Source organism: Prionailurus bengalensis, chromosome B4 (assembly GCF_016509475.1).
Source record: "Prionailurus bengalensis isolate Pbe53 chromosome B4, Fcat_Pben_1.1_paternal_pri, whole genome shotgun sequence".
In the NCBI taxonomy this organism is placed as follows: Eukaryota; Metazoa; Chordata; class Mammalia; order Carnivora; family Felidae; genus Prionailurus; species Prionailurus bengalensis.
Window position 1 is genome coordinate 66,811,886 of NC_057358.1, and position 12,605 is coordinate 66,824,490.

General features: G+C 36.8%; 1 protein-coding gene across 1 annotated transcript in view; it reads right to left on the reverse strand.

The window, feature by feature from the left end:
* KIF21A (kinesin family member 21A) overlaps positions 1-12,605 on the reverse strand; it is a 154,674-nt gene that overhangs the window by 71,810 nt on the left and 70,259 nt on the right. Inside the window, 1 exon segment of the mRNA XM_043563325.1 lies at positions 37-259. Coding sequence (XP_043419260.1) covers positions 37-259 — 223 coding nt within the window.

Genomic DNA, 12,605 nt, shown 5'->3' on the forward strand with positions numbered 1-12,605 from the left:
AAGTTATAGCTTCTATGAAAATAATTTGGTACTTACCTGTCCGTAGGCAAAAACTGTAGCATTGTATCCTTCAAAACAACCTTCAATTAGTTTTTCTATACATTGAGTATAGATCTGCTCTTGCTGAGAGTCAATGTCAAACACATAATCAAAAGTAAAAGCTTTATCTTTCCCTAGGAAGACCTGAGGTTCTCCCGGTGTGACAGATGTACAAATATGGCATCCTTCAATCTTCTCTTTGGCAAGTTGTGGTCTTATTCTGTAAGAAATAATCAGGAAAAAAATTAATTAAAATGAATTGGAAAAAAAAACTGGAAAAAAAAGGACTTAAAAGTTTTTAGCCAAATATTTTATTTCCATTTCATTTCATTTCATTTCATTTCATTTCATTTCATTTCATTTTTTGAGAAAGAGAGAGAGACAGAACACAAGTGAGGGAGTGCAGACAAGGAGACACAGGATCTGAAGCGGGACATGATCTGTCTGTGCTAACAGCTCAGAGACTGACGCAGAGTTCAAACTCTCGAACTGGGAGATAATGACCTGAGCCAAAATTGGACGCTTAACCTGCTGAGCCACCCAGGCGCCCCCAACCAAATATTTTTAAAACACTAATGTAATCTACTACTGTTCCTTCAGTTGAAAAGTTTAAATAAATTAAATTATACTGAGTCTATTTCAGAATGAGTTACTTGACAATCCCCAAAAATCATGAACAAGAATAAAATTAATCTTAAAATTAAATACTTTTGTGGGTGAACACTTTTCCATAACTCTGTAATAGGTAAAGACTCAGTTAAATAAATTCTGCCTCCAAAATGCTGTGCCTTGTTGTTTTTGATTTAAATTTCTTCTCTTTATTTCCAGGGAAGACAATACCCAAAAGTGAAAAATTAAAAATATAATCTTTATCTTGATGCTCTTGACTTGTCTTTTTTGCAAATTCCTCACCAATGGTTTCCAAACTTATTTAACCACTTCCTTCTGTCAGCTTAACATCCTGAAGCACACTCCCCCAACATATATGTATATATATTCATAATAAATGATATGCATGTACTGTATTGATATATCACATATTATGATATACACAAAAGCAGAATTTTGTAAAGAAAGAAATTAAAAAGGAATATAAAGAGAAGTTCCACTATCTTCTCTCCAAAACCCAGTGAATCATCAAGCACATCTCCTAGGGTATCCTCTCACTATTGGGAAAACCACAGCATTATACCCACCCGACACCCACCCCCATCTGCTCCAGATTCTAGGACCCTCCTCTTCTGCTTCTCTTTCTGATTTCAAGGCCTATTTTCAAAGAAGAAAAGTAAAGATGGTGATATGTTGCTAACAGAACAAACCAAAATATGGCCCTATTATATTTAATCTATAAAAGGGACTATCTTGGACATATACATCACTGACTTACTGTACCTAGGTTTTTTAAAAGGTTCCTATTTGCCATGATGAAAGAGAAGCAGTTTAAGGAGAAAGTAAAGACAACCAGCAATGGAAAACATAAAATGATAAAGACAGACCAAAGAAAGGATTTTAAAGGAATCTGGTTCCACATTCTTATTTTTTGAGATCTGAGTTTGTTTTTGTTTTTGTTTTTTAAATGGAGTCAATAGAAGTGGAATGGGCTCATCAATTTATTAGATAGAAATAAAACAAAACATAAGTCCAGATTGCCTAAATTTTAACCCTTTCAGGTTCATCAGGATAGAAGGTCAATGGAATGATAGAGAAGATAATAATGAGAAGGGACTGAATTTCTGCAACCTTGGTTATCTAAAATAGAATTCCATACTACAAAAAAAAAATGTGCTAACAATACATTTATGTATTTTTTTTCTTTCCTCTGTGATAATGCTATTCTTCTTTCATCAAGTCTTCAATTTCACTTATTTGTTTTAATGGAACACAATAATCAACATGGAGCTGGCTAGATACCGTAGAAAGAACAAGAGAGTAGCCATTAGAAGATCTGGATTTAACTACTTCTGTCACTCCACAGCTATCATGCAGTCTTTCTCTCAGAGCTTCAATTTCCTCACCTGGGATAGAAACTATAATTTCCAAGGTTTCTTTTAGATCTAACACTATTTGACTGCAGGATACTGTATTATTAAAAAGGGGGAAAGGAAAATAATATTTATGTACTGCTATAAAAATAAAATGATAAAACAAATTAAAAAGGGGTTTCTTACATGAAGCTACAACCAAAAACAGCTAATGTAGTAGTAGCTTTGGCTTCCTGGTTCCATGTTTTCTTGATGAGTGGTCTCTTCTTTCCAAACTCTTTTTTTCCTATCTTACTTCATCCAATCATGGTATGAAAACTGTAACAAAATCCCCAACCTCCTTGGGAGAATCACCATCCTGACTGCTGCCAAGCTAAAAACAGGAGAGTCAACCTCAATTACTCTCCCTTTCCTATTCCATCTACTTAATTGATCTCCAAGAACTATTAATTATCTCTGAAATAGTTAAGAGCCCACCAATTTCTTTCCTTCCCCATCAACACCACCATTATCTCTTACTTGGATTATTGCAAGTCTCCTCACTAGCCTGCCTATGTCAATTCTTTCCCCCACCAATCTGTTCTACATGTTGCAATATCAGTGATATTTGTAAAATATGAAGTTGATCAGGTCACTACCTTGCTTAAAATCATTCAGTACATCCCTAAATCCCTCTGCGGTCTCTCCTCTTGCCATGCTTCATCTCTGAAATAAAGGATTTGGTTGTCGATAGTGGTGGCAGTGATGGCTTATTTTTAATCAGTTTTACTAACAAGCTATGCTCTCTCTACCTTCAAATATACTGCTCTCTTCTCCTGGACACTTCCCCAACCTCTCAATTCCTAACTCCTTTTCCAGCCTGAACATCACATGTTTTCAGTCTCTATTTAAATTTCACATCTTTGGAAAGCTCTTGCTCCTTGCATTCCAACATAAAGTCATACATGAACAGAGGCTTTCTCTCTAGACCTCATGCCCCCAGGACTCTGCTCTCTCCCTTCTTTATAGCAGTTCTGTGAAGCTTAACAAATCCCATGTAATAAAACAGATAAAAATAAACACAAACTGTCTAAATGAAAATGAGCACTGGGCTACTATCTGAAATCAGTGCCTCATTAATTTTAAGTAAATTATTATAACCATAGGCTAACTTATTTGGCTATTAAGATACTTTTAATTTCATTTTAACATAACAAAGGAATGTAATGCTATTTGAATTGCAGATATGACAGCCAATTTTAGAATGTCAATACCATTCAGAACTTAATCTCCTAAACTCTATTCATCTGATTCTTATCCTTGCTAATGGCAAGGAGGATTGTGTTTGAAGCATGAATGATGTGCAGTTCCACCCATTTGCATGGGAGGGGAGAGTGGTTTTAAAAACCACCAAGTTGGGTGGAATTCTTTTCAGCTGGATCCAGGCAAATGGCAGTTTCCTGGCAAGTCTGAGAAACTCCCACCTAGAAGGGGATAGTCTCCTACACATGTAGACAATTGGAGGTTGACTATACTTCAAAGGTTAGAAATATATTCACCCTTTCAATTTCCCTTCAGATATTAGTATTTTAAACTCTACAACTCCCTAAATTTATACTCAAGTCAAGAATTCTCCCATGAAGTTCTAACCCATGCCAATTCACCTATTTTAATAATGTGAAGAGTTTGAAATTTACCCAGCTACAAACTTCAATCTCAAAACTATAATTTGAAATTATATATAAACAAAATATATCAACCCTTCTGGGAAATAACAGACTAAAAACAGAATCTGACATTTATTAAATATTTTGAAATACCTCCTTTCTTAGTATTTTTATACAAAAATAAGAACATTAAACACATTCATCTAATCCCAACACTAAGACATAATCAGTGTTAACATTTTGGTTAACATTAACACTAAGAAATAGTAACAAGGCCTTGCAGGTTTTTCAAAATGTGTATTATATAAGTAGATAACATTTGAAACTGCTTCTTAAAGAAAAACAATTATGCATAAAACCTATGTCATAAATACTTAGAGTAAGATATTCTCATAGTATATAGCAACATTATATTATAAAGACCAACAATCATGTGGGTTCTACCTATAATATTAATTTGCTAATAGAGATGATCTATCTCTATTTAGGTTTTTTTAAAAAATGATGCATTGGAAATGAATGTAGGCAGAGTAAGGCAATTATGGAAAATAGTTACAGTTTTGCTAGAGAATGTGCTTTTTTTCTTAGCATGAGGTACAGACCCTTTATCCTTTGTGGACCAATGACCAATGGGTGGGTCTGAAAGGGAAAACCCATGAAGAGCCATACAGAAAACAGAAAAGTAATTTATTGTACCTAGTTGTAAAAATTCAAGGCTTGAAACAGAATATGATACAAATGTTCATTATTTAGTTTTAAGATAAAAGTACATGAACAAATATCTCCATTTTCCCACATCTAAATTTTTCCCTTGACATACAGTTGCCTTTTAGCTTCTGCTCTCACACTCTCCTGAAACTGCTCAGAAAGAGGTACTTTTCATTTCTAAATAAAGTGGACCCTTTTTAGTCTTCATCCTACCTCACCTCTCTTCAACATTTGACCCTATTTACAACTTGCAGGGGAGGAAAAAAAATTTTCCCTCTATCCTCTTAGGTTCTACTGGCTGCAGTCCTGTAAATTAGAGTGAGAAAAGACTACTCCCCTTGGTAGTCACCAAACAGAAAACAAACAAGTTTATTTACATATCTATTATGCATACACATGGAAATACTCAGTGATGAATAATTCAAAGAGTGGTTAGAACTTGGACTTATATAGCATATTAACAGAGGAAAAAGGACTGAGTTTCTAGGACAGCAAACAGTGGGATAGTATGAAGAAACTAATGGAAGATAAGGGCTAACTAGCTAAGTTTGTTATGTAGGCTCCTGTGCTACCATTTCTAGTGACTAACTTTGGTCCTTCCTGTTCCAGAGGGGTGGGGGAAAACCTTTACAAATTTATTTCCTGCTTTTAGACAAATAGGAGGAGGGCAGAGATCTTTCCTTCTATCTGCTTTTTTTTTTTTTAATTGCCTTCCACTCAAAATAATCCTTATGTCAAAGTGGCATATTTTGGGGTGGCATATTCTGTTACTCTTCATATATCATATTTCTCAAATCTTTATCTGCAGTTGGCTTCTATAACATCTCTTCCTTTTTTTACTCATTCTGATTACTGGACCAATCTTTTTCTTTTGCACCTCATATGCCAACATCCTTTAAAATATCAGTGTTTCCTCCCCATAATGTCTTAGTTATTTAGCATGGTATCTAATATTTTCCTAATCTATATTCTACCTGTCATTCCATTTTCAATTCTAGTTACATCCAGCTATATCCAACCACTGATCATTTCTTGATCAACTTATATACTTTCATTCACCATTCCAAAGTATGTGGTTTTTGTTTTGCTTGGAATGCCAAACCTCCATCTCTCTGCACAGAAACTATTTTCCAAGACCTAGCTCAAACACCCCAAGCTTGAATTAACCTATGCAGTTTGTACATGACTTTAGAATAGTAGCTATCAAATTGAATTCTTATCGCTCTACTAGTAAATGAATTGAGGACAGATAATAGGTCTTCTTCTATTATAAAAACAAAGTAATGTAACAAACATTTATTAATGAATCCTATAAACTGGTCTAGTTAAGGGGGGAACATTTCACTACCAGGCATGTGACTATCACAATAACATTGCTACATCACTTTATTCTGTCACTAGAAACTTGATCTTGAACAGTTATTCAACCATTCTATGTCTGAATCTTCTAATCTATAAGATGGGGAACCTAGATTTAATATCCGTAAGGTCCTTTCTAACTTCAAATTCTATTTTTTAATTATTCCTTTAAGAAAGTAAAATCCTAGGGCACCTGGGTGGCTCAGTCAGTTAAGCGTCTCACTCTTGATTTCAGCTCAGGTCATGATCTCATGGTTTGTGAGTTCAAGACCTGTGTCTGACTCCATGCTGATAGTGTGGAGCCTGCTTGGGATTCTCTCTCTCTGCTTCTCTCTCTCTCTCTCTCTCTCTCTCTCTCTCTCTCTCTCTCTCTCCTTCTCAAAAATAAATAAACTTTAAAAGAAAGCAAAATCCTGACTTAAAAGAAGTATCAATAGGGGCGCCTGGGTGGCGCAGTCGGTTAAGCGTCCGACTTCAGCCAGGTCACGATCTCGCGGTCCGTGAGTTCGAGCCCCGCGTCAGGCTCTGGGCTGATGGCTCGGAGCCTGGAGCCTGCTTCCAACTCTGTGTCTCCCTCTCTCTCTACCCCTCCCCTGTTCATGCTCTGTCTCTCTCTGTCCCAAAAATAAATAAACGTTGAAAAAAAATTTAAAAAAAAAAAAAAAAAAAAAAAAAAAAAAAGAAGTATCAATAAACAACCTTTTCTTCCCCTATATCCACCATTAGTTACACCACTTGTTCCTTATTTCTTTATGGTTTCTACCATTCCCTTCAACTTTTATAGCAAATATACATGTGCCATAGGAACAAGGAACTTCATTCATAAAAACATAAACACAGCTCCTTGCAGTAGCAGTAGCTAGTAAAGATTAGGGGAGATTCTGAAACTAGGACCAGTAAGTTTTCCTTAAATTGGGCTGTTTTCTGTTCCTACCTTCATAGTAACAATAACTGGTTTCAGTAACTGAGTATATCAAATAAGCCAAGAGGACTAGTTTCAAAATGTTCTTGATAGGACCAAAAAAGAAGAAGATAAATATATAGGGGTGTGAGTGAGGGGCCTATAGTTGCTACCTGTTCAGCTAGAATTTTAGTCATCAAATTCAAAAAGATGGAGTTTAAAGTTTAATTCTGCCACATACTGTTGGAGGAGGCAATCCACCATGAGACCAGAGCATCCTTGCACATTCTTGCTGGGTATGCCAAGAATACAAGAGCCTGACTGCTCTCTTTAAGAATCATTTCTTGGGGTGCCTGGGTGGCTCAGTCAGTTAAGCATCCGACTTCAGCTCAGGTCATGATTTCTCAGTCCGTGAGGTCGAGCCCCGCATCGGGCTCTGGGCTGATGGCCCAGAGCCTGGAGCCTGCTTCCGATTCTGTGTCTCCCTCTCTCTCTGCCCCTCCCCCATTCATGCTCTGTCTCTCTCTGTCTCAAAAATAAATAAACGTTAAAAAAAAATTAAAAAAAAAAAGAATCATTTCTCAAAGTTGCATTTTACTGCAAGCAACCTTTAGGGATAATATCTTCCACCGGACAAAGAGGTAGCTTGTTCCTGCTTACTATCAAATCAATGAATCCCCAAGTTTGTGTTTCTCAATGCCCTATAGCTTGCAAGACATCCATGTAACAGGCCTACCTGCATTGCCTACATGAACTGAGGAAGCGGGAGAATTGGGAAGCAGTTCAAATCATCATGAAGCTTACAGTGCTCTGTCCTAACTCAGGAATCTGTGGCTTCTGCCACTATACATGACACAGTAACAGACTAGTTTGTTAACTTATAAATAGGGTAGAATCTCAGACTTTCACAGGTCTTACATACTAACTAGGACCTTTGGCAAGTCACTCTCTTAGCCTCAGTTTCCTTACCTAAAAAATGGTACCATTATGACTGTAATATCCACCTCAAAGAATGTTGAACAAATGAGATAATATGTGGCAAAGTCTATGTACAGATAAAGTGTTGTTCTTATTGTTGCTACAGCACCACTTGAAAATTCTCCAGGTCAGTCCCTTTGTAAGGCACCTTTATCATTTTAAATCCATTTGAGGCTTCCAACGTGGTATGCATGATTTTCTCTTAGGCTTCCCAAACTATTGCCATATTTTTCAAAACACCCTGTGGATGCCTTGAGTCTTTAGAACAATTAAATGTAAAACTATTAGGTAAGGAATAGAGGTATAATACATCAGTGAACACGACCTGGATATATATGTGTACATATACATACAAATATACAAATATCTATTGCTATTCAAAGACAATCAAGCTAAATAATATTATACCTCCATTTGCAATGAAAAGTCATAACCCTAAAGTTAACATTTTCATAGCAATAAATAACCAAGCCTCATTATCCTGCTATTCATATTAACATGTCATACAGAAGTCAAAATGGGAATTTTTATCCTTTCAATATTACCATCATTTTTACTATCTCCATATAGCCAATAAAGAAACTTCAATCCGAATGGAAGAGAACCAAGTTCCTGAGTAACAGGCTTTTTTAAAAAGGGGAAATAAATTGGGGCGTCTAGGTGGCTTGGTCAGTTAAGCATTTGACTTTGGCTCAGGTCATGATCTCATGGCTGTGCTGACATAGCTCAGAGTCTGGAGCCTACTTCAGATTCTGTGTCTCCCTCTCTTTCTGCCTCTTCCCCACTCATATTCTCTCTCTCTCTCCCTCCCTCCCTCCCTCCCTCTCTCTCTCTCAAAAATAAATAAACATTAAAAAAATTTAAAGCCTGATCTTAATATTTTTTAAAAAGGGGAAATAAATTATTATAATACATTTTCGTCTTGTTCTGAATTAAATTTGATTAAATGCTAGTGACTACAATGTTGACAAATAACTAATCAATGATTTATAGTTACTGAAGGGTGCTGATTTACATAAATAAATGTATGCCATTATAATTTATACTCCCTAGGACTTGTGCAATCACCATTTTTTTTTTTCTAACATCACTCATTAACCTAAGTCCAAACATGCTGGCAATCAAACCTATATTTTTTTAAATTTATTTTTAAGTTTGTTTATTTTGAGAGAGAGAGTGCAAAAGTGTGAGTGGGGGAGGAGCAGGGAGAGAGGAAGAAAGAGTGATGCTCCACACCATCAGCACAGAGTGCAGGGCTCGAATTCATGAAACGTGAGATCATGACCTGAGCCGAAACCAAGTGTCAGACACTTAACTGACTGAGCCACCCATATACCCCAAACCTCTATTTTTAAACACAAGTAGTTTTGCAGTACCTTCCAGACTTTCTCTTATCCCTTACCTCTTCTATCCCTCTGTCTCTGTTTTATTAAAGGCATCACAACAAATAAGCCTTTCTTTTCCTAACTGGTCAAGGTATTTTTATTTTTCCCTATAAACAGAAGGAAAATAACACACAAATGTCTTCCTTTCTGCATTTGGCCATTGTTAACCTCTTATTCTGTCAGAATACACTGATGTCCTTAATCTACAGTTTCAAAAATGTGACAAATTTTTCCATTACCTAAATGTCTTTGTAAACTATCTCTTCTTTTTTTCGCTTGAGTTATTCTGATCTCATCCCCACTTGATAGTGGTAGTTCTCCAGTTTACTCAATAATCTGACCTGATTCCCACTTTGTGTAGCTCTTTTACTCACAGCTATCTGTAAGTAGCACACTTGGCACCTTGTTAACACCTTTGTTCTTCTTACATGACACCAATAAATCTGTCTACTGTTCAGATCCTTTGCCTTTTTCTCATTTGTCAGTGTTTTGGATGATCATTATATTGGATGCTACTTACCAGTGTCCAATTTGATATTTTACTGTTAACTATAACTTACTAATTTCCTCCCTTCCATTTCTTAAAAATCAGGACAACTATCCTATTGCCACCACAACAGAGCCACTGGAGTTTCTGGTCCCCTTTTTGATCTTCTCCTAGTTCCATTCCAGTTAGTATGCACACATTAACAAAGAGTCTACTCTAACCCTCTACCTTTTGTTCTAGAAGAGAGTTTCTGACAAATCATAGGAACTTGTAGACCATCTGTGGCCTTGCTGAATTGTTTTCTTAAGAGATCAGGCATGGCATAAATAATAAGTAACATAGGTCCACAAAAAGAAATTCCCCTTCCTGAAATGGATCTTAAATTACAGTGATAATTGGTGGGAAGAAAGGTACTTCTCCAAGACATTCAAGAAAGAAACACACCTCGGTAATTCCATTCAAGAGATTAATTCTGTAAAATGTTTAAGAACAATAAAGCACAGCAGTATGCACCTGGGACCAGGAAGTATACTCTTATGTGAATGGAAGAAATGGAGAGAAGTTCATTTCTTTTTAATCCATTAATGATGAATCACTTTTAAAAATTACTCAGAAATCCTATCCTAATCTGTATAATTAGCTATGTATCCTATGGCCTCATCTCTGTGTGGTCCACCTGACTCGTTTATTCTCACTCAGAAACACCAAAAGATATGCATTAATGTTTGGGGCTGCAATTCCTAGACTAACCTACTCAGTCTCTGGCTTGCAATGCCACTTAGAAAAACAAAGATTTATTTCCCTCAAGTACAGTTCCCCACTGGCTAATTAGAGAAAGAAAGGGGGGGGGGGGAGAATGACGAACAGTGACTTCTCTTACTTCCACTCCCATGTCTCATACCTTTTCATCCCTATGATTCAACTAAGGATACAGCACACTGAACAATATTTTCTCGTAAGTGAGGAAACTAGTACTTCATAAGGGGAAGCCTCAAATGCTACTTTCTCTGTTAAGTACCAGTCAGATGTTCAGAGAACTACAGTGAAATAGTGCACATAGGCTGACAAAATAAAGAAGAAAGTAGCCAAATTCTGGATTTAGAGAAAAGTCTAATCCTCTACATCATTGTAATTAATACTTTTATAAAATCTGGGCTTTCTTCTTTAGCCTCTATCCCCAAAATTGAAGACCTTCTACTCCAACAAACTGAGGGAGTAAGGAAAAGGGACACTTTAAGTGATGACATGACCCACCGACATACTGTTCAAAGTGCTCATCTAATTTGTTGTTGCTGGTGGCTGTCCATGGTAGCATGTCTATAACCCAAGAATATCAGAAAACTTCTTTGAGTCAACAAATCCCCAATAAATGTCAAACAGTGTGTAAAGCAAGGACTTTAAAAACAAGAACAAAAACCTGAGAAAGATAGCTATCAGAGAGGGGGAAAAAAAACAAAGAGCTGGAAGAAAATTAAGCATGTGCTCAATGGAATATTGTATACAAAGGAGAAATGGAATAAAGATTAGTCAGAAGAGAATACGATAGTTACAGGAAAAGCTTCAGCAGAAATTATATTTGACCTAGATTTTAAGAGGAGATTAGAATTTTCCAGGCTGAGAAGAAAGAAAGGTCAGTTCAGGCAAAGCAAAGACAAAGATACAGGAAGTGCATTTGTTCCCAGTCATAACATAGATCTTTGCAGAGAAGCACCAGGATAATAAAAGTGGCTAGAATTTAGGAATGTTTTATAAATGTTATGACACCACCTAAGTAAGCATCCAAACTAAAACATTATCTTCTAAAAGGAACACGTGTCCTCTGCAAGATGAAAGATGCCACCAAAAGGCACACAAAAGCCACATTGGATCTCTGCCAAATGTCTTTTAGTCTTCTTCTCCAGATCAATTCTTCATCCATCTTCACCATACTCTGTGCCCTAGGAGACTAAACTTCATGAGCTACAACAACGGACTCTCTTCTCTTAGTCTTCCAGTGCAGTTTAGCAGTGGGAGGTGCCAATAGGACATTGTACAGCATGAATGAGGTCAAGGTATTCATTCACCTGGTTCCTTCCTACCATATCCTGTTGGTGGGCCATGTTCCTTTACCAAAGGCCACAACTCCTATCAGGACATCTACAACAGTAGGTGTTGCTCACAACAGAGTACTGCCTTATCCTTTAGAGTTTCCTTAGTGCAACCCATCCTCTACCACACTTCCCCCAATCATTTTGTCTGAATGTGTCATCTGTCTCCCACCAAGATCCTGACCAAATCAGTTAGCATGAAAATAGACTATTTACTTTTAATATTTTTAAATTAATAAGTTAATATGTTAATTAAACTTCCAAGAGATTGTAACACAATGCCAGCCTAGCACCAAACTTTGGAAGCAATGATGAGCAGTGATATTTATACTTTATTTGGTAGTAAACCCTCTCACCCTATGCTTCTCAAATCATATACACACATAATAATGCCATTACTTCTACCACCTACTCTCCTCCCAAACATAATCTTAGTCTTAAAGCCAAATATGCAAAAAATATATAATGAAGTCACTTCTACTAGAGGTACTCCAGGAATTCCTCACCACTAGGCTCCCCACCCATAGTAGCCCCTAAGGTTCCTTCATGAAATCAGGGCTCCTCTGAAAATAGGCCTATGAAAACCAAGCCCTCATATCATCAGAAGTAAGCACCTTCAAGGTGTCCATTGTTTGTTATAACTACTCAGAGAAGCAAATGTCTTTAAAATTATGCATTTGGAGTTTGACTCTAATGTATTAAGTTTGGCTTTATCATCCAACTTTGTAATAAATTGCCTTTCTTGATTTTCAGTCCCTCTGCCTGAAGGACTTCAAGTTGATGTGTGGACATAGGGTGGAGAACCTTTGTCATTCATCACTTTCTTTAAAACATGGCAGATTCAGCCAACATGGCATCCGACCCTTGATTTCAGCTCAGGTCATGAACTCACAGTTCGTGAGACTGAGCCCCATGTTGGACTCTAAGCTGACAGCGTGGAGCCTGCTTGGGATTTTCTTTCTTCCTCTCTCTCTGCCCCTCCCCTGCTCATGCTCTCTGTCTCTCTAAACAAACAAACAAACAAACAAACATG